The 24831-nt window shown below is 44.2% G+C and overlaps 2 protein-coding genes across 4 annotated transcripts in view; one reads left to right on the top strand and one right to left on the bottom strand.

Annotated features, from left to right (window-relative positions):
- Positions 1-1228: 1228 nt before the first annotated feature.
- On the bottom strand, positions 1229-24322 carry RBM27 (RNA binding motif protein 27). 3 transcript variants are annotated; one of them, XM_014948003.1, is made up of 22 exons: positions 24186-24322; positions 21788-21906; positions 20832-20956; positions 19280-19386; positions 18409-18602; positions 17383-17640; positions 16542-16775; positions 15513-15584; positions 15253-15387; positions 13002-13151; positions 11235-11379; positions 10842-10995; positions 9460-9714; positions 9234-9362; positions 8315-8437; positions 7697-7771; positions 7437-7601; positions 6907-7011; positions 6613-6804; positions 5555-5641; positions 4996-5106; positions 1229-4370 (listed from the first exon to the last, which is right to left on the bottom strand). In XM_014948003.1, exons 1-22 carry the CDS (start codon positions 24242-24244, stop codon positions 4284-4286), a joined length of 3081 nt encoding a protein of 1026 aa, XP_014803489.1. In that variant the 5' UTR covers positions 24245-24322; the 3' UTR covers positions 1229-4283. The 3 variants fall into 3 exon arrangements, with proteins under 3 accessions (XP_014803489.1, XP_014803491.1, XP_014803490.1); XM_014948005.1 differs by lacking the exon at positions 13002-13151; XM_014948004.1 differs by lacking the exon at positions 15513-15584.
- LARS (leucyl-tRNA synthetase) overlaps positions 24243-24831 on the top strand; it is a 24511-nt gene continuing 23922 nt past the window's right edge. The window contains exon 1 of the mRNA XM_014947786.1: positions 24243-24789. Coding sequence (XP_014803272.1) covers positions 24243-24789 — 547 coding nt within the window. The remainder of the gene's footprint in view (positions 24790-24831) is intronic.

Genomic DNA, 24831 nt, shown 5'->3' with positions numbered 1-24831 from the left:
TGGTTGGGATGGAGTTGGGTCCCAGAGACAGGTTACAGTCCCGATTCCTCTCTGAGACCTCTGCAGGGACCGTCGCTCTTCACACCCCACGGCTGCACCTGCTGAAGAGACTCGGTCTGACCCGTGCCAGCCATTCCCTGGGTGTCCCTTGTGTGCCCAGTGACAGGAGCTGCTCCTCAAGCGCCCTTTGGGGAGACCCCGGTCCCTGGGGAGCGGCCGAACCCCGCTGGATGTGCTGGGACGACACGGGGAGCTGGGGAAGAAATGATCCAAAGCCACACAGAGAGAGAGAGATGCTAGTGCCCTTTCTTCTTTGCACTCCCTTTCACTGTTAACGTTAAGTTTGATCATGTAGGAAGAAAGAAGTATTTGAGGTGAGTGTGAAACGTTCCCCACGCAGTGCCGGGGCTCCAGCTCTTCAGAGGGCTTCACCGCGTCCTGCAGGAGGTGGGGAGAGGGCCTGGTGGCCATGGAGCACTGACACACAGGGCAGCGGGAAGAGCCTAAAGTTCCGACGAGGAGAAAATGTCCAGGAAAGGAAAAAAGAGAAATTCCCACCCTGGTAAAAGGCCTGGTCAGTGCGGGGTCCCACCAACCCGTCATGCATGAGGGTCCCACCAACCTGTTATGCATGAGGGTCCCACCGACCGGGCAGGTGGGTCCCACCAACCCGTCATGCATGAGGGTCCCACCAACCCATCATGCATGAGGGTCCCACCGACCAGGCAGGTGAGGGAAGGGAAGGGAGCACACAGGAAAAAGGCTTTTAAAAAGCCTGGATCATAACCCACCATTCACATTCCTGAAAGCAACCGAGGAAAGAGAAGGGGGTAACAGGAACTGCTGTAAAAAGCAAAGACAAAGAACAAAGTTCGTAACAGAATGAATGAGTTTTCAGACCAAATTCAAAGGGGTTAGAATTTGCATGTCTATAATCCCGTGTTTTGCACCCACTATTTCCAATACCCAGCAATACTCCAGACCTGCAAAATCTCTAGAGAACATTTTCCATTTTCTGTTAAACTTTGAACCCTCCCCAAAATGTGAAATAGCGTTTACTGGAATCCCTCCCACCCCCCCTGTATCTCCCCCCAGCTCAGCTGTGCCCAGCAGTGCTGTTTCAGGGCACGGACACACCTGAGGGCTCAGCAGAACAACACTGCACACACCTTACACACAAACACCCCTCTCGCACAAATGCCCCCACGCCAAGAAAGCGATAACACTCTTTTTGTGATCATTGTAATTTTTTTGGAATGGTTCTGCTGTCCAATTTATTTAAGTTAGAATTTTCTTCGTCTTTTCTAAATCTTGAACCATTCCATAGTATATCTTTATTGCAAAAAAGTCAACATGCATCTTAGAAATTCAGATTGTAATCAATAAAACAAACATTACATATATGAATTTAAATGTATAAACAGTTAGAAATTCAACAATATCTCCTATTATACTATTACACAAGTTCACAATTTGTAAAAACTATAGTACAAGTTTACTATACACCAAGAGCAACTTTATTCCTTTTCACATGATCTTGTTAAAAGTAAAAAGTGTTGTTTCCCCAATAAGCAGGCAACTCTTCCCAGATTTCTCTTTTCAGCTCTGGAGTTTGTTTTGTTCTTTCTGTGTAGGTTAATTCAGGAAGGGAAGGGGAGGTCATTCTTCCTATCAGGGACTTTGTTATCGCACACCCCTCCGTGTCTCTGCCCCAGGCTCAGGCTGGTACCTCTAGTTACACCCCCAGATAAACACCCCTGGCTCTGCCCTGTTCCCTGCTGGTTATAAATCCTGCCTAAGGTATGGTCTGAAAATACCCCTGAATTTCACAACAAAGTGTTGCCATAAACCAAAAGCAAGCTGCACTGTTATATTACCTTTTAACACCAACCAACAAAACCAAACCAAACTCCCCCAAACAGTCTAATGCAGCCGAATATGCCCTAAATCCAGGGCAACAGAAGCTTTGGCCAATAAAGGGCACTTCCAAACCGTTTTCCTCCCCCTCAACCAGCCGGTACCGCTCCCCGGCCCATCGCTCAACCCCCCGTAAGGCGGTGGGGAGCCCTGGAGGCAGAGGCTGGGCAAGGGCACAGCGCTCCCAAATCCCTTTGGATGTCACCTGGGGGTTATGGCAGCTCTAAGGGGATAGAATCCCAAATCAAAGCAAACTGTCAAAAAAAAAAGAAAAAAAAAATAAAAATCCTTGAATTCCCCCCTACCCAGCTCCCTCCTCTGTCGCCCCAGCGGTTCAGCCGCAGCGTGTCGGGGCGCGTGTCCCCGCAGACGGGGTCCCAGCCCGCTGTCACCTTCAGCTAAAACCATATGAAAAGGAATCCCATTCTACGCGTGTCAAAGGCTACTGCAATTTTTCTTACAGCTTCACTCACTGTAATTTTCATTTTCCAAATACAAAAATACAACAGTTCTTATTGAAATCTATACGCTGGTAGTTTTAGTACACAAAAAAAGCAAAATATTTACAAAATTATACAGTTTAAGAAAAAACTCTGTACAAAAAAATATATAAATCCTTTTGTTCCCTCTATCTTTTTTTAAACTGTCACGACTTTATATGTTTGTCGCAATGGATTTTTCAAAATATACACTGACTGAGCCATAGACATTAAAAAAATCCATTAGAGGTGACGGGAGAAAAGCAAGACATTCTTTGAAGTACAGAGGATTAGTTCCCCTCGTTTCTTCACGCCTGCAATTTAGCCTCAGTATTAGCAAGAAAGTCCAATTACAGATAAAGGGGTGAGGTTTCAGTGCGAGGAGAGAGAACTCTGAGAAGGGAACAGCAAACGAGACTGGTTTGAGTCAGAGTGTCCCCGGCCAAGGGCCACCCAGGGCAGGGGACAGGAACCCCGAGACAGGCTGGGCTGCGGGTCACCCCCGGGCTCAGACCATCCCCAGCCAAAGGGTCTGGAGGGTATTTCCTTCAGTTGGGAACTTGCTGGCAAATACACCAATGTGCTAATTATTCAAAAGAGGAGGGGATTTTTGCACCGACTTTGTGTGTTTTGTCCAGCAGGTACAAACACTGTACCAGAGGTGCTGGGCACACGGACAGCGCGGGCCGACGCTCAGTGGGTGCCAGCAGGAGCCAGGGACAGGTACAGCCTTGGCTCAGGGACCCGCTCTCGGAGTACACACCGCTTTGGGGTGTCACTATGGAGGGGTGTTTTAAAACAGTACAGCCATCAGGTGACTGAGAATGTAAAGTGTTAATCTTAAATGGGTCTGAGCCAAACTCTACTTGCAGCTGAATTCATAGCCCCCCCGGCCCGCTCTGAACGCCCCTCCAGCACTGCCCCCCAAAGCACTGCTGTCCCCGGAGCAGCACACCCCAGTCCCTCAGGCCCTTCACCAACGTGGTTTGCCCAGAAACACCCAGCCGGGACCGGGAGAGGAGGGGAGTCCCCCCAGCAGGGGGTAACCCGGCCAGGTGCCCTCCTTGGGGCCGTACACAACTCATCACACTCCTGCCCACAAATACTGAAATGCAGTAAACAACAGTCTGACTTGAACCTTGGCCTGAAACTACAGATGAAAATCAACAGCGAGTGAAGACTCACTCAAAAATGCGCCATTGCTGATGTTTCTGTGAAGCAGAATCTGAAGAAACAGAGTGAACGGACAATACTATAATAATACCCTGTTAAATTGCTTCCTCCACCTCCTCTCACAAAAAGGAGCAGAACAGAGAAACTGTGTGGCTTTCGAACATACTGAAATAAATCACTCCTGGATCTGGCCACAAAGAATTCCTACAGGAAGTGATTCCATATGAAATAAAATGCTACCCTTTTTTCAATTAGCAAATGAGGCAATTTTTTCTTTCATAACATTTAATGAAAGTTTGCATCTTTCCCCAACCCCATAATATTGCTAAATAAAACCTGTAATATCTTTTCAATTATAAACTAACAAAACAATCACATTATAAAAAACCCAAAACAAGGTAATACAGGTGACACAAAAAGAGGACAAGAAAATACTAATATTTTTCCCCCCTCTCTCTTTTTTTTATCCTTCTTAAATAGAAAAATTCACCACCCTGCTGAGCTGACAATTCTGGAAAATGTTACTGGGCCTTTGGCTCCTTCAGCCTCACAGCTCTGCATCCGAAATGTTCTGGTAACAAACTCTGCTCACTCGAAATCTTGTGGTTTGAAAAGAAAGTAAAGCTTTTTTGGCTCATCAACTTCCTTAAATAAATGTTTAAAAGATGTAGCTTGAACTATTTTCCTAAAATTATACATTTCCAACATCAAGTTTCATCTTCTCCAGGAACGGGATTCATCCTCATCTTCGTCATCATCATCATCATCTTCGTGCAAAAATAAATCTGAGGTTTCAGTCTCCTAAGGTGAAGAAAAAACATACTTTTAAACAAAGTACTCCATGCTGTACCCTCAGAAACATGTCACCCAACACAGCGTTGGTTCCAATTTAGGTCAGTTTCATGTTTACCCCATGTCTCACACACACAGTGACACTCCCCAGGGCTTGGGGAAGGAGCAGCAGCCTCACCCCTCAGGAAAGGAAGGGATGGACAAACCTCTGTGGGAGCAGGAATAACCACCCCCCCTCTCCCTCCCGACACAACAGTCCTGCACCCTGCTAAATGCCTGGAGGGAAAACCCTTTAAAAGCTTCACGTGTTCACAATTACAGGAAAGAATATCTGTAACTTATCCTCCAGTGGAGCACTAATGCTGTGGAGTAAAAAGAGCAGCAGCTGCAGACAGAGAACATGAGGTTTACTTTTGTAGCTGACAAACATCCCATCCCGAAAGTGTGGTTTTTTCCCTTTTTCCTTTTCTAAAAACATGGAAAACGTACCTGACTATTCAAAACCAGTTAAATTTCTAGTTTGCAAAACCACCTTTTATGAAATTTCTCCAGTAAACAGAGTACTGTATCCTAGAAGAGCTCTTAGCTGTTAGATTCCTAAAGCAGCGATTAGGTTTTTAACACTTTTTCATACCTCTTCCTTCGACTCCTCTTCCTCGATTTCTGTGGACACAGAGGGTACCTTCGGTTTGTACCACGAGATCTGTAGCCTTCGGTCTTTGAAGCGGGACCCCTGGTTAGCAGCCTGGATTGCATCCAAATGAACATGTTTTCAAAGAGAGAACTGAGCAGAGAAGGTTTCCAACAGCCAGTGACCTGGCCTCAGTGCCCACCGCGCAGACGCACACCTGGAGGTCTCCTGACCCACAACCACCCATGTCAGCCCCTCCGAGAGCAACGTCACTGAGCCCTACACCTGCCCAACAGCGCTCACCGAGCAGCGATGCGGGAGGATGCAGAGCCCTGCACTGAGTGGGACACACACCCTTTGTCAGCAAAGGCCCATCTTACCCCTGAGGGACCAGGGATCTTCCTCTCAGTGACACCCCAGGCTGTAGCCACAAACACCCACACCATCTGCCTCGAACTAGAGCGACCAAAGCCTGCTCTACTTTAAAATACAAAGGTGCACACAAGAAGTTAAAAATTCTTATTTTAAAAACAAAGCAAAAAAAATGCATTATTCTACTTACATTCTCAGCTTCTGAGCGAGATTTAAAAGTTAGAACAACACTTAATGGGGAATCCTCTTCTTGAAGGTCTTCAATATCTCCAAATTTCTGTGAGAGAAAAATTGGTTAGGAACAGTAGTAATATTCTCCTCCAAACCCATGAGCATCATGTGCTACTGACGTGCCACTAAAATGTTACTTTTTGGACAGAAAGGTGAGAGCCAGAGAAATCTCAGCTGTGTCATTCAGCAATATTGCAGCACTTGTACCTGTAGTTTTGGGCAAAAACTCCTCTTTTCTGTTATTCTAATAAGTGGAGCTTAATTTTGCAGGAGGAAAGGAAATATGTGTATTAATTTATAGCTCAGAAATGAATTCTTTGAATTCACTATTTCCCTTATTCTCTTCTGCCCTTGGTTGTTCTTCTACTTTAAACTCATCAAGCAAGCTCATTGATCTGCAAAAGATTTTCCTTTGTTATATTAACTTAGTTATGATGCTAACAGGTCCGTTAGCTTAGCTGCAAACTAGCAAGCTGCTTGCTCCACCACGAGTTCCTAAATGAATTTAGCTTCCTTGAATTGCTGCCCTGCTTAGCAAAACAGTGCCTTGCCTCTTGAGCTGGAGAGAAAACAGATAAATGGTATGAATTGCTAATCTGAAAAATAATTTGTAACCAGACAGAGGCTGATAAGTATTTTTCAGCCTTCTAGCATCTGTTTTAAACTATTGTAATGCAGAATTAATAAGAACAGGCTATTTAGCTTTTCCCATGACAAGGATGCATCAGGCAGCTATTGTAACGCAGCTATAAATGACATTATGTTTACACCCTTGTTAACTCTTGAAAGCGTTTGCTTATCCACGGCCTGTTCCATGAATTCAGGCTGAAGTCATTGGTTTGTTTGCACTAACAGAAACAGAAAGACTCACATCTTCAAGAATTCTGAAACCCCCCAGTTACTTACAGAGCTCTTATCACACCCCTCTTAGCAAGTAAACACGTGTTCAGGGGACTGGTTCCCTACGTAATCTCAGAGTTACAGTTTGGCCACCACTTAACATGACCTCGTACTTACAGAGAAGTGCTGTAACAATTCATCTTTCTCCTCTTCCACGAAGCCTCCCACTGTCAGTGCTTTGGGACGATGATCCACCACCATGTGATTCAACATGCCCCTTCCTCTGCCCCCACGGCCCCGGCCTCGGCCTCTTCCCTGGGCTGGCGACGTCTTCCCGCGCCCAGCGGGCAGGATTCCTAACCGGGCAGCCTGCTCGGGGGGAAAGACAGACACAGCCGTCCTCAGTCTGAAAGGATTTCAAACCTTTATATAGCACAAATACAGTAAAAGCATCAATGCAGACAAACTCACCTCTACTTGTAACTGATTTAGCTTTTTTCGCAATTCAGTTGTGTCTTCTCCAGAAGAGAGTCTCTTGTGGAAGTCCAGTTCTGCATCCAAGAGTTCCTTTTGTGCCTTAAAGGAAGAGGTGCACAAAGAGGAAATGGAAGGGAAAGGCAGAACTGTAATGTGTTTTACTGCTTCATTGCACTTCTTCAGCAATACATTTATGATACAGACAGATCAGTACACAATATCCATACTTTCCTCTAAATTCAGTTTATTTTAATTTTCTCCATGCCCCTCCCCAAACCCATTTTTTGGGGGACCCAGAATTCCCTGCTTTATAACTGGAACAAGCCTGAATGGAGCCAGTTGAGCTCCATTTGAACGAAGTCACCCGAGTTCCTCTGAACCACAGCTTGCTTGGCCAGGGTTATCGTTCTCAAATTCAAAATACTGCTTGGAAGCACTTTCATCTAATGCTGCTGCATTTTTAGGCCATTGCATTAGACATAGTTACAAGAGAGAGGCAGGCAAGTGTCCTGCGCAATAAATACCTCTGTCTTGGACTTTAACTTTGATGGTGTAGAGCTTGCAGATGAAGTTTTCAATTCATCCTTTAACTGAGATATTTTTCCTGCTAGTTCTTTTAAGGTCTTCATTATTTCTGCTCTTTCTTCTGGTTTCATGGTCTTATTTTTCTCCAGCTTGGATATCAACATCTGTGTATTAATAAAAGAGCAGGAATATAAAATTCCAGGTAAAAACAACACTGAACAGACAGGTTGGATTTCAGAAGATGACATTCCATTTTTACCTTCTGACATTCTATTTGTTTTTCTAACATCTCCTGCTTCTTTTTCCTCATGTCTTGTTGCAGTTTCATCGCCTCCTATACGAGAAGAAAATTCTTTTAATCAGTAAAAAGCAGTCTGGCATCACATGTACTCATTGACATCATGTTTTCTCCTTCAAGCTACAGAAGTGAAGGCTGTCACAAAAACTAACAGTCTGCAAAATGCACAAGTGAGAAGTGTATCGGATCCAGAAAAAAACCAATGAAGAGTTGCTAACTTGCTGCTGTGAAGGACTATATTAGATTTATACTAAATTTTTGTCCCTCTTGGACACCTATTAAGAAAGATATCCTATCATGCCATGTAAGTGTCTCATACCTGCAGAGATTAAAACCAGAGAAATGCCTCAAGAAAACCCAGGAAACCCCCATGACCAAATGTGTCACAAAAGACACCCCAAAAGGAACACTCCCGTCCCCACCATTGACCTCAGGCTGCGTTTGCAAGACAGTCAGACAACACCACCCCCCCATGCAGAAAGCCATACAGCAATATTTGAGGCTGAAGGTGCCTATCAAACCTTCTTCATAAGGCACTTTGATCATACACTGTCAGTTGGCCAATGAATAGCAAAGTACCTGTTTTTTTTTAAGGGCTTCTTGCACATCATGCGGTTTAGACCCTGCACCAGGCTTCATCGATGTCTTTAGGTTTGAAGAACTGTAAACCATTTTTGAGTGGCTTGTAGGTGTAGAAAATGTCTGAAATAGCAAAACCACACACACACAAATATCTAATAACTGAAATCGAAAGCGATATACCATTACCAAGTGTTAGAGGAAGGTATTCTCTGAAACACCAACACAAACTTCAGGATTTGTGCAACGAAACCAAAGGCCAAGGCAATGAAACCACACGTATAGAGGCACCGGTCTAACAGTCACCTTGCTCGGAAGCAAATGCTCAGTTCAAACTCATGTTATAAGGATTTCTGCAAAAGACTCTTCATCCAGAATTCCCTGTATCCTTATATCCACTGTGGAGACTACTGAAGCTGATCTGTGTTACATTCTGCTTTGCAGCCACAGCCTAACGTCACACTGTCTGATCAAACGTGGCAGCACAAGTCCCCTGCAGACTTCCTGTCTCAAAAGAAGGAGTTCTCCCTGGCCAAGAACACACGCTGCACAATGGTATCAGTGTGAATTAAACTTTATCAGCTTGAACCCTATGCAGAAGTATTCTGCAAGCTTCTGGCCTTAAAGCACAACATCAGCTCAAAGATCAACGGGAAAACAATTAGATTCGCCAACATAAAGCTGCCATCACATACAGGCTGTCAAATTTGTTTACTATGAAACAACCCAAAAATATTTTATGCTACTTGAAATCCTCATCCTTTGTTTCTGAAGTCACTGTCCCTGTTTTACATGAACAGCCAATGGAACCAGGAAGTGACTGACCAAGGCTGCACGGAGTGTTAGTGAGGAGGAACATAACCACCTGGGCCGAGGCTTTAACAGAACGTATGTTGATGAAGGCTGACCATCTTCATACCTGGGAATCCTCGACCGCAGCTCCAGACTGGCTCAGATCAGGCTGGTTTCCACCCGCTGCTCCAAGGCGGCGTTTCACTGGGACTTTGTTAAGGACATAGGCACCAGAGGCTGGTGGTTTATTCATCACCTGGGCACGCATCAACAGATGTTAAAAACTGCAAGATTATACACTCTGCTTTTTCACAGCAGTGGTCACTCAGAAACACCCACCGCCTTCCCCGTACCTTTGAGAGGCTGCTGTGCATGGTGACGGCAGGGGAGGTGGCCAGGGCCTGCTGCTGGAGGTGCAGCTGGTGGTGCAGGGTCTGCGGGGCGGGCTGCGGCGGCTGCGGCGGGGGCTGCTGCTCGCCCTCCCGGTGCCACAGCACCCGGATGAACCGGTTGTTCAGAACTGCCTCCGTGCTGGAGATGGCCTTCCTCGCCTCGTCGTTAGTCAAGTACTGGATTAGAGCAGCTTCGGGATCGTTCTGGAAAGCAACCTAAACCAAAAGGTCATCAGAAAGCATTATTTCTAAGGAAGAAAACCAATCTACAAATAGCCTGCATTATTGAGTGGGATATGCCATGATATTAGCATCTCAAAATAAAGGTAAAACATTCTATGTAATTAAGTGCAAACACCTTTTGGCAAGTATTACACATACTTACAGCAGAGCCTATATACAGTAAAATAAAATAAAAGTTAAAAGGAAAAAAAAACCAACCAAAAACCCCCTCTTCCAACAAATAGCATCCCATGTTCAGAGCATGTGAACTGCCCTGGGGGTATTGCTGAGGAGACCCCAGTGCTGATGCCGCAGGAGACTGCTGTCCAAGGATGGGCAATGTAAAGGTTCTCCACACTCTCAAAGAAGCAATTTTAACATTCTTGAATAAGACTATTTTTCTCTAAAAATTGATCACAGGAATAAAACCATCTTTAAATGCATTATTTCATTATCAAGGTGCAGAAAGCACCATGGTATCCTTTGGGCTAAGACGTAAAATTATCAACTCAAAAAATACAGCTGCTTCCCAGCAATCTGTCTTTTAGTTAGATGTCTAACCGAGGGCTTAAGAAGCACCTCTTTTGTCTTGAAAAATACATCGAAATTAAATGCTATTTTAACCATGTAACTACCTGTGTTTTGCTTATATAGTGCTTTTCCCCTTCTTATGGTGCAAGGAACACCACTGAACTGGTGCCAGTTCTAGGGTGCAAAGTGGTAATAAACTGATGCATACACAGACTCTCCTGTGGCATCTTTATCAAAATCCTGGCTATGAAATACTGTAGGACTATCGTATAAGACAGAAATTGTTAGATCTCTTTCAAAAATTACATGCAAGTTGCTCAAAAACCTGAGCTGGTTTAGACACTGTTCAACCTGGAAGCCTTTCAAATTCAAGACCTCATGAACGCAGAAACCAACATACTTTTACAGAATCAAGATAATAATACAATTGAGCGGGGCAAAAAAAGGGTTCTTTGGACTTGGTAACCTACTCTCCCCATTAACCTCCCTTAAGATTTCTCAAGGAACGTAGTTCAGCTGCAATATTCAAGAAGGCATCAGGGAAAATCAAATACCCACATACAGGCATAAACCTGAACTTTGTTTTTTACCTGAATGTTTACAATAGTTCCAAATTTGCTGAAATGTTCGTTGAGTTGAGTAATATTGTTCAATTCTGAAGGAATTTTTCGAACTTCTAATTTTGTATTAGTATACTGATTCTTCTTCAAAAATCCTGGCTTAGTCTGGTTGTTATTTGCTTGCCTAGAGAAAATGAGAGCAAAGCAGTGATTTAGACAGGCACACACAGGTGGCTGCAAACATTAGTGCACGTTTAACTTTTGTGTTTCTCATAAAAAGTATACATTCTCAAAATTAACAAAAAAAACCTCCTCCCACCACCAAGTATTTAGTCTCCATTAGGAGGACCAGCGAATGGCTACATTCCCAGCACTGATAGCAATGAAGTGCATTCCATTTCCTCAGCAGTAGTTAATTCTTACTTTCCCAGCCAGGGTTTCTTTAACGGTGGGCATTCCATGCTACTGGGAGACCTTTTCCTACTGTCTGGTTCCAGGACAACTCTGGTCACGTTGCTGTTATTTGTAATGGGAATGGGAGGCTCGGTCTGGATGATGATATTGGCAGCTGGAGGAAAAGAAAAAGGCCTGTGTTATTTACCACACATCAACCAAGACATTGGAAAAGCTTTCACTTAAAACAGCAAAACAGGATGGATTTTAAAAACATAAAAATTAGGAATACTTATTGAGTTGGTCAGTTTTGTTTATGAAGTTACTTCAGAGGTCACTTTCTTGCCTAACTGAACAATTTGAGGAAAACAAACACTTAGTCCAGCCAGCAGGGATGAGATTTTGACCTTTAAGATTAGCATTAGCTTGAAGAAACAAAGGTAAAACGTCATCTTTGAGGTACTGAAAATTCAGATTCTGCAGGGAAAAACACCCACAAAAATGCTGAGGACGAAAGGAAAGAAGGGTGGGCAGAAGGTGGTAGGGGCTGAATGCACAACCAACTTTCCCGTGTTAACCCTGGGCAGTGGAAAATCAACCAAGAACCCGTTCCTCCCCGTTCTGTCCCCTTGTCATCTCTCCAGCCAGTTGTCAGCAACAAACTGTTCATTAAGCACAACTATAGCATGAAATTATACCCAGAGACATTAGTTTTAAGGTTTGAAGCAATTTCTACAAACACAAAACTGAAACACTAGGACACAATTTGCAAAGTATTTGCTTGCAACCTTTTAAAGATTACACTATTGCTTTAGTCTCCTGCGTAGGGCAAACCGTCAACTCCTAAAAAGAAGTCTGAGTCACAAGTGAATTTTCTATGGCTTTTATAGAGGCCAGAGCTCTGCTGGTTACACTGGTGAGAACGAAGACTGGGCATTTTGGGGCAAACAGCTTCATTGGTACTTTGGCAGATGGTTTTAGAGCAATAAGCCTTTCATGCTCCTGATGAAGACTGTGAAACAGTGGTGTGGAGCACCTCTGCTGAACACTCACCCACGCCTTACAGCAGAATGGGCTCTTAGAGAGAATCCCAGGGCCAGCAAAATGCCCCAACCCTGCCTTTATGACGTTCATTAAGATGAAAACAGTAACACCAATTTCTGCAATATTTAAACACATTCTTTATAGGATGAGTCACTGGAAGGAAATACTGAAAAAAAATCCCACTTTTTCTTATCTGCTGAGTAAGAAACATTGAGTGTAACAGTAAACACTGAAATTTAACAATTTTTAAAGATCAAGGTGGGAAAAGCAGGAGGGAAAAGGAAAGTTACACTAACAGAACAAAAATGTCTTAAAAGATCCCTTAGTTCTCTCCCCTAAAAGAGATCTCCTATGTGTCCCCACTGAGACTCCATCCACGTCTGTCCAGTTACAGGTTCAGAGTTACTCAAATGCAGACTGGGATTTCGTGGGCCATTGTCCTCGTTTAGTGTCTTTCTAGAAGCACCCAACACCCAGAAAGAGCCTTCACAGGCTGAAGAGGAACAAAAACTCAACCAATCAACACAAAAGCACTTGTAGCATTCCAAAGCAAGTGGTTATTTTTAATCAACAAGGCTGCTTTGACTTTAATATGGTCATATTAGCATTTTAAAAAGGTAGAGATGTCGCAAAATTGCTCTGAAATACTAGATCAGTGAGAAAAACTGCCGCTTCTAGCCTGAAAAAGCGGAAAATAAGTGTTGGCGGTCTTGGACAAAAATAGCAACAGCAATGACTAGAAACCCTTCCTACCTCTTGGATTTGTATCCATCTCCCCAGATGTTAGGCCAATTAGATTTGGACGCTGCGTTTGTGCTCTTGTAAAGAACTGTCGATACTGAGATCTACCAGCACTGGTAATACTAGGAGCTTCGGGGTTATAGCCATCTGGCTCATATGTATCTATAAAAAAAGGAGAGAAATGAAAGAATTTTTCAAATGAGTTTAAGACTCAGGGTTAATTTTCCTTTAAGGAAACGCATGGATGTCCAAGAGTCAGAAGTTGTTTTGGATGAAGAGAAGAGAGAAAAGAGGTCGTACAGCAAATGTGTGGAACCATTTAAAACCCTCAACTGAACTTTATGCCCACAGCTATTTGGGCATTTTTTTTTTTTTTTTAAATTTTTATTTTTACTTTGATTGTTACTGTTTGTGAAAAGCACAAAAGTCACAATAACTGAGTACTGCTGACAAGCTGCCTGAGAAAGCAGGGAGGTGTCCGTGTGACAACCTTCATGACATCTGACAGTGTTTCAAGGGGAGCAACAAAAGATTTAGTTTGAGCATTTGTCCTGTAGGGCCTAAGATGCAAAGAGGTTTTCAGTCTTTTCTGCCCAACTGTCTAAGTTTACTTCAGGAAAGGATTTTTGGGGAAGAACGTACTTAAATGATTCCAATCAAAGAAATCTGAGAAATCAGGTAATTTGACCAATACTTACCTATTAAATTCTCTTTGATCTATGTAGGAGAGAGATCAGCTGCCCAGCTCCAGTAAGGTATTCAGGATTATTTTCATTAAAAGGGGTGATCATGAGATGACAGAATTGACTGACATTGTTCCTCCAGCTCAAGGCCCAAATCAAGGACGATGCCTTTTTCCAGCCAATAAAAAGGAAAAACTATACAAGAACTAGAATGAACAAAGCCTTTGAGAAGCCTCTACAGAACCAGGTGCACTTCTGTTCCAGTGCACCCTGGAACAGAAATGAACTCCTAGACAGGGGACTGGACAGACCTGAAGCCCTCTGTATGTCAGCTCCTCATTCCACAGCAACAACAAAGACTCTACAATTTAAAAAAGGTGCCCCAGAATTTCTACACTGATGGTTGAGTTTAGTTTCAGACTCTGTTGAGAACTTCCATTGACCGTGCGTGAGCTGAACCACCAGAGCCTTCTCCAGGCTTTGGCACACGACTGGTGCGAGAGGGCAACCAGCCGTCGTACCGGAATAGCCTGGGAGCAGGAGGTGGGAACCTGCACAGATGTTGAGGGGAAGAGAATTACGCGGTGTGAGTGAAGGCAAGTGGTGCCCCACGAGCTCAGAGAGACAGAACCACCCGTGGGAAGGCCTGGTGCTGAAAGCAGCAGATGGGAACACCGAACGCCCGACTGATTTGGAGCCGACCGACCGATTATCTAACAAGGTACTTGAGTGACTGAAGCTCTGAAAAGTGTGGAAGTCAAAGGAAGTGACATGGAAGTGACCTAGAGCCCTCCTTTGAATAAAATTCAGAATATTTATATAGAAAAACCCAGGCAGGAATAGCATAAAACACAGATTCAATTATCTTATTTTGCTCAAGCAAAACATGCCAGTAATGGCAAATGCCATTACTCCTTTCATTGTCAAAGACATATAAGATTTGTTGGATTCAAATAGAGCAATCTAGAGCTCTCCAGGTATTTTGCTATTTCCCCTCATAAAACCCCACTTTTTAAAAAATCTGAGCTCTGTTAAGGAAGATGAACATGTCCATTGAAAGCCATCTTTTTTTTTTTTTTTTAAGTTTGAAAGCTAGAACTAAGTTGATTCTGGAAAAAAAGATAGAAAGAAAGTACTAATGTATATACTAACGTATGTGAAGACCGTAGAGATTATTGTGATACAGAGACTGAAAAAAAATAAAAAATCTCTCTCATCTGTAGTAGCCAAAACTGGATGGGAATAAAGACTGAGTCAAAGACCAATTACAGGTTTGCAGATCCATCTTTGCCTACTGATCTTCTGCTAAACAGCCTGAAGATGAAAGGATCCCTTTCCTACACAATCCTATTGCTGTGAGCACAGGAAGCCCAAAGGAAGCTCCACTGCTCCGTGCTCAGCAGGGACAGAGCTGTGACTGACCCAGCGAGAGCAGGCCAGGCACTGACCAGGGAGTGCTCAGACTTCTTTTTAGATTTGTACGTACTGGAGGAAGACAGAGGTAACAATTTCTTAGCACACATCAGAGGAATTTTAAAATTTATATCTCAAGCAGATTGTAAAAAAAGGAATGTGCTTACGTTCGGATACTGTGTAGAGCAGGTTCTGGGGTAAGGGAGGAGGTAGCCTTGCTCCTACGGGTGCAAGACTGGGCACTGCACTTGTCCCAGGCTGGTCACGATTATTTATCAAACTTGACTGCGTTAACGGTGGTCCTACAATGACACCACAGAACAGATCACTAAGACTTATAACACCACAGATAAAACGTGCAAACAATTCAATGCAATTTGTTTATGTCTTGCTTTGAGCGAGGTCGAGATTGTAAATATTTGCAAACCTAGTAGAGAAGTCCTGCTCAGGTAAGGTACTCTCATTCCAGCACCTCTTCTCTTTTCCAGAAAGGACAAAGCTTTAAGAAAAAAAAAGAAAAAAGTGTCTTTTCTTCCCCAGAGGTTTATTATTGTTAGAGCTTGCATTAGCTAAAACAGCTCCTTCAGCTCTGCCACAGAGAATCAACGCTTGCTCAGAGCAAGAGACCACATCAACAACATTTAGATTACAGTTCTAAACCAAGAACTATAGGGCAAAAGGCATCCACAGACACAGAATTTGTGTAGCTGTTTCTGCTTTGTTTGCACTATATACGATACATATGTTCCTTCTTACTAGGTGGCCAGAAAAGGACCATGAGTTGCACCACACAACCCACCAGGACACAGCTACAAGGACCCCGTAGCCAGCCAACTCCACTCACTAAAATGCTCATGCAAAACTTAAGGATTAATCCTATATAAAGTAATTTCTTGTCATTTGATACAACTATCACAGCATGTCCTGCATTACTGGAATAGAGAGTACAGAACAGAGTAACCACAGAGCTAATATTCTGCTTCTTCACAGAATTTACATGACAAGATGCAGTAAGATAAAAAAAAAAAGGGCTAAACAGTCTCAGAGATCACTGTTTTGCTGAATTGATACATCTAAGATCTGTTTATCTACTACTAAAAAGCAACACATAATATAGCACATTACAGGAATTTATAGAAGTTTCAGGAGATTAAATCTCAACATTACTGCATTAGGGAAAAAAAGGTAGCAATCCAATTGTCAGCAATCAATCCAAACACCAGCAGGGTCATGGAATAATCCGCTGCCCTGCCCAGTTCACCTCATTCCCTTTGGAGTGCTGGCAAGGGCCTATCTTACAAGCGGATTCTTCCGAATTATTTTGGCAATGTTTGGAGTAGCTCATGGCTAGTAGAGGAACCTGAACTCATTCCTGTGAACACACCCAGGTCTTCCAGAATGAGCCATCATTTTAACTTGGTGCCATAAGGAACCCGAGCACGACGTTCTGACTCACTTGGGATGGGCAGCACAACGGGAGGGGGTGCCTGCGGATGAGCCTGTGGGACCGGCAGCCTCAGGTTGCGGGCCGGGGCCGGCAGAGGGGGCAGCAGCATGCCGGGAGGGGGGGGGATGCCCGGCGGCGGCGGAGGAAAAGGAATCATACTTGGCAAGGAGACTTCGTCTACTACTAAGGGATCATTTCCATGATCGAACTGGCAAAGATCACCAAGCACACAGAATCCTCGCTCTGCAAAACAAAACAATTAATCGTTTTAGAAAAAAAATAAAATAAAAATTTGTGGTCAGCGATATGTAGCATCTCAGTTCTTGCTGGAATTTCTTGCTAAAGAAAACATGCAATCACTGACCCAACAACACATTATCAGATGACGTTTCAAAATGATTCAAATTAGAATAATCTTCCCTAAAAGCACACAAAACCATACATGCACCCATCATAACAGCTGTGGAAAGAAAACTCAGAAGTACCACTTGTTTTATGTTAAACACATATATTGCAATCTTTATCACAACTGTCAGTACTTCAAATATTTGCCAAACATATACAGAATTGTGAACAAACCTCCTATGCTCTTATCCAGTAACTCTCAGATTATAAGGAAACTGCTTCCAGTAAGTCTAGTTAGTTCCCCAGTAAAACAAAGGTCATATTTTAAACCATTAAAATATAAACCACATACAGTTTTATATTTTTAATACCTTTTACATACAAGGTTTAATCCACATGCTGCTGCATTTTGGCTTGCTGCCTACATTTAGTAAATACCTAAAAAGATGTCACAGAGTAATTGAAACAAAGTATGAAACTGAGAACTAAGAAACAGACACTTTACCATCGTAATCCCGACACCTTCGTTTTGGAGGAGGGTTTCTGCCAAACGAACCGGGATTGCTGTGATTGTTGTAGAAATTTGACCAGCTCTCTGTTGTGTTCTCCAGATGGTGTGCAGGTGCAATTACAGTGACAGCACTGGGAATAGACTGGGCAGAGGAATACTGTTCGGTAGATTTATTGGGAGACGCAGAAACCGGGTTATACGAGCCTTCAACATCATTTCTTTCACTCTTGAATTTTGATCTCTCTCGGTGCTCTGTTTAAAAAAAGAAAAAAGTTAGATAAACTCTTCATGCTTTATTCTGTATATCAGAGCCTTGAAAAAAGATACTACATAGCTATAAGTGTTTCCCGAAATACCAGTATTTTGCATATTAAACTGTTCTTGAAGGAGCTTAGTCTTACCAATGGAATAAGAACTAAACATAATGTAAACAGGTTTTTAACTTCATGAAATCATTCCTCTATTCCTTGTTCCATTCTGGATTACAGCTTTTTTTTTTAAAGCAGAAAGAACAGGAGGAAAAGCCTGAAACAACAAACCTACACCCTGCCCTTATCTATCAGGGTCTCAACATGAGTTGAAATCCACTGGAACCTGTACCTCTTATTTTTCCAACTGACCTCAATTAGCCCTAGAAGAGCCACATGGTAACCACCTTCAATTACAAAGAAACCTTCTCTAAAAATACACAGTAACAAAGTGAAAAAGAGGGTAGCACTATTTTGCAAAAAGACAGATCTTTTGAAAAAAAAACCCAACAAATAAATCAGCAGCTTTTGTCAACACACCCAGCACAAAAATACCAGCGACCAATATCCACCGGTATTCACCTGTGGATAAATTAAGAGGTTAGCAAAGAAGAAAACAATCCCTTTAATTATTCTACTCTGAAAAACAGCATCTTAATTAATAATTTCAGGAAGACAAAGTTCTCAAAATGTGCTGGAGCTCCACAAGGACACCTCCAGCCTGGCAGAGGGTGAGGAGCCCTCCCCCTGCAGCAGCCCCCGGGGCACTCACCCGCGCTCCTGGCTGCCTCCCGGTCTTTGCTCCTGCCCCGGCTGCGGCTGCGGCTGCGGCTCAGCCCCCTGCTCTTACTGCGGCTCTTACTCCTGCCACGCCGCCAGCTGGATTTCTCCCTGTACAAGTCGCTCCTGTCGTAGTACCTGTCATAGTCCCTCCACTTCCCATCATCTCTCTTCTTCTCTCGGGTTCTAGGGGAAAAAAAAAAAAAAAATCATAAAAAGAGTGGATCATGTTTATGAAAAGGGAAACCCTTTTTTCCCCGGGGGTTTAGGGAAAAAAAAAAAAAAAAAATCATAAAAAGAGTGGATCATGTTTATGAAAAGGGAAACCAAATTACAAAACAAGCTTGTAACAAGACACTGCTCATCCTTCCCATCCAATCTGGACAGCAAAACATTTGAGTCAATTTCCCAAACTACATAGAAAAGTGCAGAATCTCAAAGCTGAAGCACTAACTCATAGAAACCAGCGAGGGGAAGACTAAGAGTTGGAAAAGTGACCAAGTTAGATGACTGGAACAGAACATGTTTTAAAAGTCATGTTGACACTGTGTGAAAAAAATTCCATCAGCCCCTGAAGGCCACCCCTCAGTGCTTTTCATACATACAGCCAGGGAAAAACTGGAATTGATGACATTCCTGGGTATTAACATTTGAAAAATACTGTCATTTTTTGGAAGTGACCAACTTCTAGTGAAGGGCTCTCACATACACAACCAACACACAGATAACACATCGCAAACACAGAAAAGTAAGGAGGAAATCACTGTTTTTAAGAAAAAACTACCTAGGAGGTAAAAATCCACAGTTAAAGATTGCCAGCAAATACAGAAGAATATAGTAATATATTTTGGCTCAAAACTAACCTTTGTTCGCTGGAATCTCCACGGCTTCTCTGTGGGCTGGAATACTTCTTCTTCCTGCTCTCCCGCTCTTCTTCAACTGACTCTTGAAAATTCTGTTTCAGGGGCAGCTACCAATCAAGGATGAGTATCAATATTTATTTATTAAAATGAAGAAAATAAGACCAAGATTTAGCTCAAGTTACTGTTTTTATATGGGATGCTGACTATATTTAAGTATTACTTGCCCAGAACACTTAGGCACTACAATTAACCAAGTACCAGAGGTTGTTTCAAATCTTCCAGGTTTTTCTGCAGAGGAGATGCCCCAAAACAAAACTACTCTGATATTTTGTTTGTAAACAGGATTCAAGACAAGTTCTCTCTCTCGTTCATTACAGTAAGTGATTCTACCAATGAGGTATTTTCTACATCTTGTAGCTGGAACACAGCTAAAGACAGTTACTTCTCCAAGTAGATACGTCACTAGTTCACACTTCGAAATAAATGATTTAAAGCAAAAACTGTTCACATGGCCCCCCAGCCAGCTTTAGCTCTGAGGACAGAACAGCCAACTCCAGCGAGGTCTTTCCTTCACAGTATTTTAGGCTCACAGATAAAAGCACAAAACTGGATACTCATTTAGAGCACTTGCCAGAAAAAACGCTCCCTAGGGTCCATTTATAAAGGCAGCAGCCCCTAACCCTGCAGGACAGCAGCACCCCTGGAGTACAGGGAGGGACGACAACTTCACGTATACTCTCTGACATTACTTGCATCTTTCCTACAGTAATTAAACCACATAATCAGCCTACAGTATCTTTGCAAACTGTGATGAGAGCATATGGAAATAAAGAACATTTACTTCTATAGCAATTTTTTCCCAACTCTCTCCCCAAGCAGGTACATTAGGATGCTACAAACACAAAGAAGAGGCCTCTTCCCTTGGAAAATCACCAACTTAGAAGAAAAAAGCATCTATTTTAGACAAGTGGGAGCACAGGATTATACAATATACAAAGAAATTTAGACAACTATGGAAATACTACTTCATTTTTCTCAGAAACTCTATTGTTTTAAGTTCTGTCAATAAAACTTACAAACAAGATAAAAGAAAGAACTGTTGGCAAATGGATGCTACCTCACTTCTAAAGGCAATTATCCCTCAATATAGAAGCCACCACATTTCACTGATTTCAAGTATTACAGAAAACATTTAAAATAATTTCTGTTCCTCCCACAATACACACAATTGGAAAGGAAATGTTTTGGAATATTTTTACTTCTTCCCCCTCTCTTAAGCCTCTCCAAATCATTATCAGCTCCTACTGCCAGGGAGGATAGGATTTCTGAATGCTGTTCATCTAGATCAAAGGGAGACTCTACAGAGGGATTTTAAAACGTTCTTCTCTGAATGGTCATCTGGTCATCCTCCCTTTTTCTTCAGGTGCACAGAGATCATAAAGATCATTAGTCACAATAAAGTGGATTTTTCTCTCACATCTTGTCTCATCAATGTACAGGATGGCTAATTTGAAAACCAGAGGCAGGTAGGTAGAAAAAAACCCAATATTACCTCCTCCTTGACTTCTTCTTTTTCCTGACCTGCAGGCTTCGCTTCTACTTTCGGGGGTTCAAGAGAAGGAAGATAACTTTTTGTGTACAGACTTTCGAAAAGTTTATCTACAAAACCTGAAGTTTCTGTGGATACAGAACACAAGAAAACATAGTTACGTAGTGATTTAAGGGCACGGTCAGATTTACCAGAAGAGTCCCTGAAAAAAGTCATCCAGGTGGACTGCTCACAGCAGCAGCTTTGACTAATGAGCATTAGCTCCATTTAAGGAGCTGGAATTACATTTGTGGAACTTGACGTTGTTTGTTTAGACAAAGAAATTCACCAGGTACATCAAAGACAGCAACAGAGGCATTCCCTGCAATCACATTTACAGCTTTGAAATGTTCTAAGGGGCAAACTCATGATGAAGGAGTAAGTCCACAGTCCCTCCATGAGCTGCTGTCAGCAGCCTCTTTACCGCAACTTTATGAGAGTACATCATTCAGAGAAGACTAATCATCAGTTTAATATCAGATCACAAAAAAATACACAGTAACTTCCCCAGTGAGTGTCAGAATTTCAAGTGTTTAAAATCTTGCAATTTCATTCAGATTCAATGAGAAGCTCACAGAAGCCTGACAGATTAATACGGAGCAGGTTGTCAAAAGTTATCAAACATCTGCCGGAGAAACTTCTGCCAGCATGACCGATACTTTAAAATGAAATTACTAACTCTTATTTCAGAGAATTTCCTCCCACCCACCATAAACAAGACCAAGCTACACAACTTCATAAGATTTTGGGTTTTTTTTAAATTTTAATCACAAGATCTTTACTTCTTCCCACTCCGTAAGAAATATTCAATTCAGGGATAACAAGAAGTATTCTGAAAGCAACAATGGTGCATCTCCCTTTCTCCTCCCCCCAGTGAAATGGAAGCCCCCAAAGGGAGGAAGCGGTAGAAGGCACGGTACCTTTTTGCAGAAAGACATCCAGCTGGTCGGCACAGAAAGCTTTCAGCTCCTTCTCTGGCTTGTCTTTCTTGACTAACGCCACGACATAGTTGGCTAAGGCTGAGGGGTCTGCGTCGCATCTAGTGAGAGAAAGAAGCGCTCTTGGCTCTGCTGGCATATGCCCAAACCCTGCCACTGTCCCAGAAGAGCCACCAAAGGAGACCTGGTGACACGGGGGAAGCTTTTCTGACACCGGTGCAGCCGTGCCAGCAGGACTGAGCCCGCACAGTCAGCTTTCAGTTACAGCACATTATTGCAGTTGCCTTGTGCCCCCCTCCCACCTGACAGCCTTCCCACGCTTTCGGTCCTTTCTCAGCTTTGCTTGGGAAGAAGCACCCTCCTCCTTTTTTACGGAAAGACCCACTTCTGGGGCAAGCAAGCAGATGCCATCGCTTCCTAACTTTCTCTAAGCACAGCAACTGCCACCAAGCCCGAGTCTGCCAGAGTAGCAGAGTGAGTACAAGTCACTGGGCAGTTATTGCAAAGTATTAAAGTGGGTTTAAAGTATTAAAACATTATTATTGTGAAAAGCAGCTCAGAAATATATCACAAAAACTCATTTTAAATATGCACACAGCTACGTTCTGTACAGTTTAAGTTACTGTGCCCAACGCACTGGGGTTTTCCTTCCCCAAAGACCATTGCCATGTCTGCAAACTTTACAACAACCCTTTAATACCGGTAAAACGCCTGAAGGGGTGCAGTTATGAATAGAGACCCACTGTCCGCACTACCTAGGCCCTTATCTGGCTTCACAAAGGCCACAGATACCCAACTTCATGCAGCAATACTGTCACTAATCGTTAAACTGGAAATGGCTTTAGATTCCATTATTCAGCTACTGGAAAAACACTGAAAGTATCAACTAGATTAACAGTGTTAAATGATTAAGCAATAACTCCTCATTTTGCCTCTCTAAAAAAATGCAGATGCAAGTTATCAGACGGTAGGTAGGAATCTAAATGTTTGATGATTCAAAGATTTATTTTTTTTTAAAGTTTAACATTCAGAGAGGGGATTGTGTATTTCCTAAAACATTAACTATAGAAACACAAGGCAATAGCATAAAGTATACAGACCTCCAAATAATTGCAAGTAAAAAAAAAAAAAAAAAATCCAAAACCCAACCAAACAAAACACAAAAAGCCAAGCAGGTGACAACTGGGTAGAGAAAACAGAAATTCTCAAGGAGCAGCCAGTCAAGCAGCTCTACATCAAATTAATTGGCTTGCTGTTTCCAACCTTCAATGAAAGCCACGTTAAATGTAGCAATTAACAACAAAGAAACCACAAATTTACAGATTTTACAATTCTTACACAAACACAAAATGTGATGTATTCAGTGCTAGTGCCCACATGCAACTGACTATAAACCTTCAACTTAAAATAAAGGAGATGATCCATCACTTTGTAACCATTTCCGTTCCTTCCTCCAGACACTTGTTTCTCTTGGGCATTACATTACGGGAGCGGGGGTGAGGTGCATCCAGCTCTCCAGGTAAACCAATTTGTATTTCCACTCCTGAACCCTCCACTGTCTGGACCCACCAGCAAATTCTACGACTGCCTGCCCTGAGCCCTCCTCTCCAAGTCCTGTCCCCACAGGGCAGCGTGGATCCCGAGGGGATGCTGGTGGCCAGGCAGAGGGTGGGTTGGAAGCGAGAGACACGCTCCCCACCAGACAGAGTGACAGAGGGATCCCACCGAGTGCCAGGGAGACCCTCCAAAAAGCCTGCTACTACAACTGACTAGTTCTAGGGCCTATTCACAATACAAAGACAGAAAAATATCTGTAGAAATATCAGTTAATCCAGATTGCAGCTGTACATCCTGCAACTTCGAAGGGGTCGTAGCTGTTCTCTGTGGGGAGCCCGTCACTGACAAGTGTGTCCTTTCAGAGACCCCTGTGTCCTTTCAGAGACCCTGCTCCAGCCAAACCCCCCTCCCGGCCGGACCCGGGGCACGGGCACCCCAGCGCGGCGGGGCCTTTCCACAGACACGGCCGCTTTCCTCACACAGGAGCCCACAGCAGCCCCTGCTCCCAGCCCCTCCGCCGAGGCTTCACCGAGCCCCGGCAGCCTCCCGCGGGCACCGCCGCCCGTTCCGCCGACCCTCGCCCACCGGCTCTGGGCTCTGCGTGCGGGGCTGCCCGCACCCGCCCTTACAGACGGCGCTCGGAGGACGGGCAGCCGGGCTTCTCCGGGGCGGAGGTGGCCCGAGGCCGGTGGGCAGGTTTTGGGACAACAGGCCCGGGTCAGCGCGCCGGGCGGCGGTAACCCCCGGCCCTGGGCCTGAGCCTTTCAACCGGAGCCTCCCGTAACCGCAGCGGGCGCTCGCAGAGCCGGCGGCCGGGCCCCACATCGGCTCCAGCAACTTGGCCAGCCACGACTTGAGAGCGTCCACGTTCTCTATGATCATGGTGGTCCTGCTGCTCCGCCCGGCTCCGCTCTACGCCGCCGCCGCCATCGCCCCGCTGCACCCGCCCGCCCCGGCCCCTTCCCCGCTGCGGCCTACTACAGGAACTAGCCGCCAGCCCGCAACGCACCCTGCTGGGCATAGCCGGGGCGGGACCAGGCCGCCGGCCACAAATCAGACGGCGGCGCTCGAACACTGCGAGCCAATAGGAGCCACGAAGGGCCCGTGGCGAAGGTCAGTGGAGAACCAGCAAGCTAGGTCGAGCGAGCACATGAACCCCCGTGCGACATCTTTGGGGGTGCTCTTAAAGGGGCCGCGCGCCCCGCGTCCGCCCAGCCCGCCGAGGTGGCGCCCCCCAGCGCCCCGGCGGGAGCTGAGCGGGGCAGGCGGATTCGGTTTATTTTGCCCTTTTCCGAGGTTCCCGCGGGGACAGACCCGCCGGCCTTTGTGTTGCCAAACCCGGCCCCAGCGCCGCGGCTCCGCTGGACCCCGCTACTGCTCCTGCAGCGCCCTCCTGGACCGCCGCCTCCCCCCCGCCTGCCGCCTTGGTACGGCCCGGTCTCGCCCCCCTCTCCCCGCATTGGTACCAG

The sequence above is a fragment of the Calidris pugnax genome, unplaced genomic scaffold (assembly GCF_001431845.1).
Source record: "Calidris pugnax isolate Ruff unplaced genomic scaffold, ASM143184v1 scaffold27, whole genome shotgun sequence".
Classification (NCBI taxonomy): domain Eukaryota; kingdom Metazoa; phylum Chordata; class Aves; order Charadriiformes; family Scolopacidae; genus Calidris; species Calidris pugnax.
The sequence above is the reverse complement of the archived record's forward strand: the minus strand, read 5'-3'. Positions and strand labels throughout refer to the sequence as shown.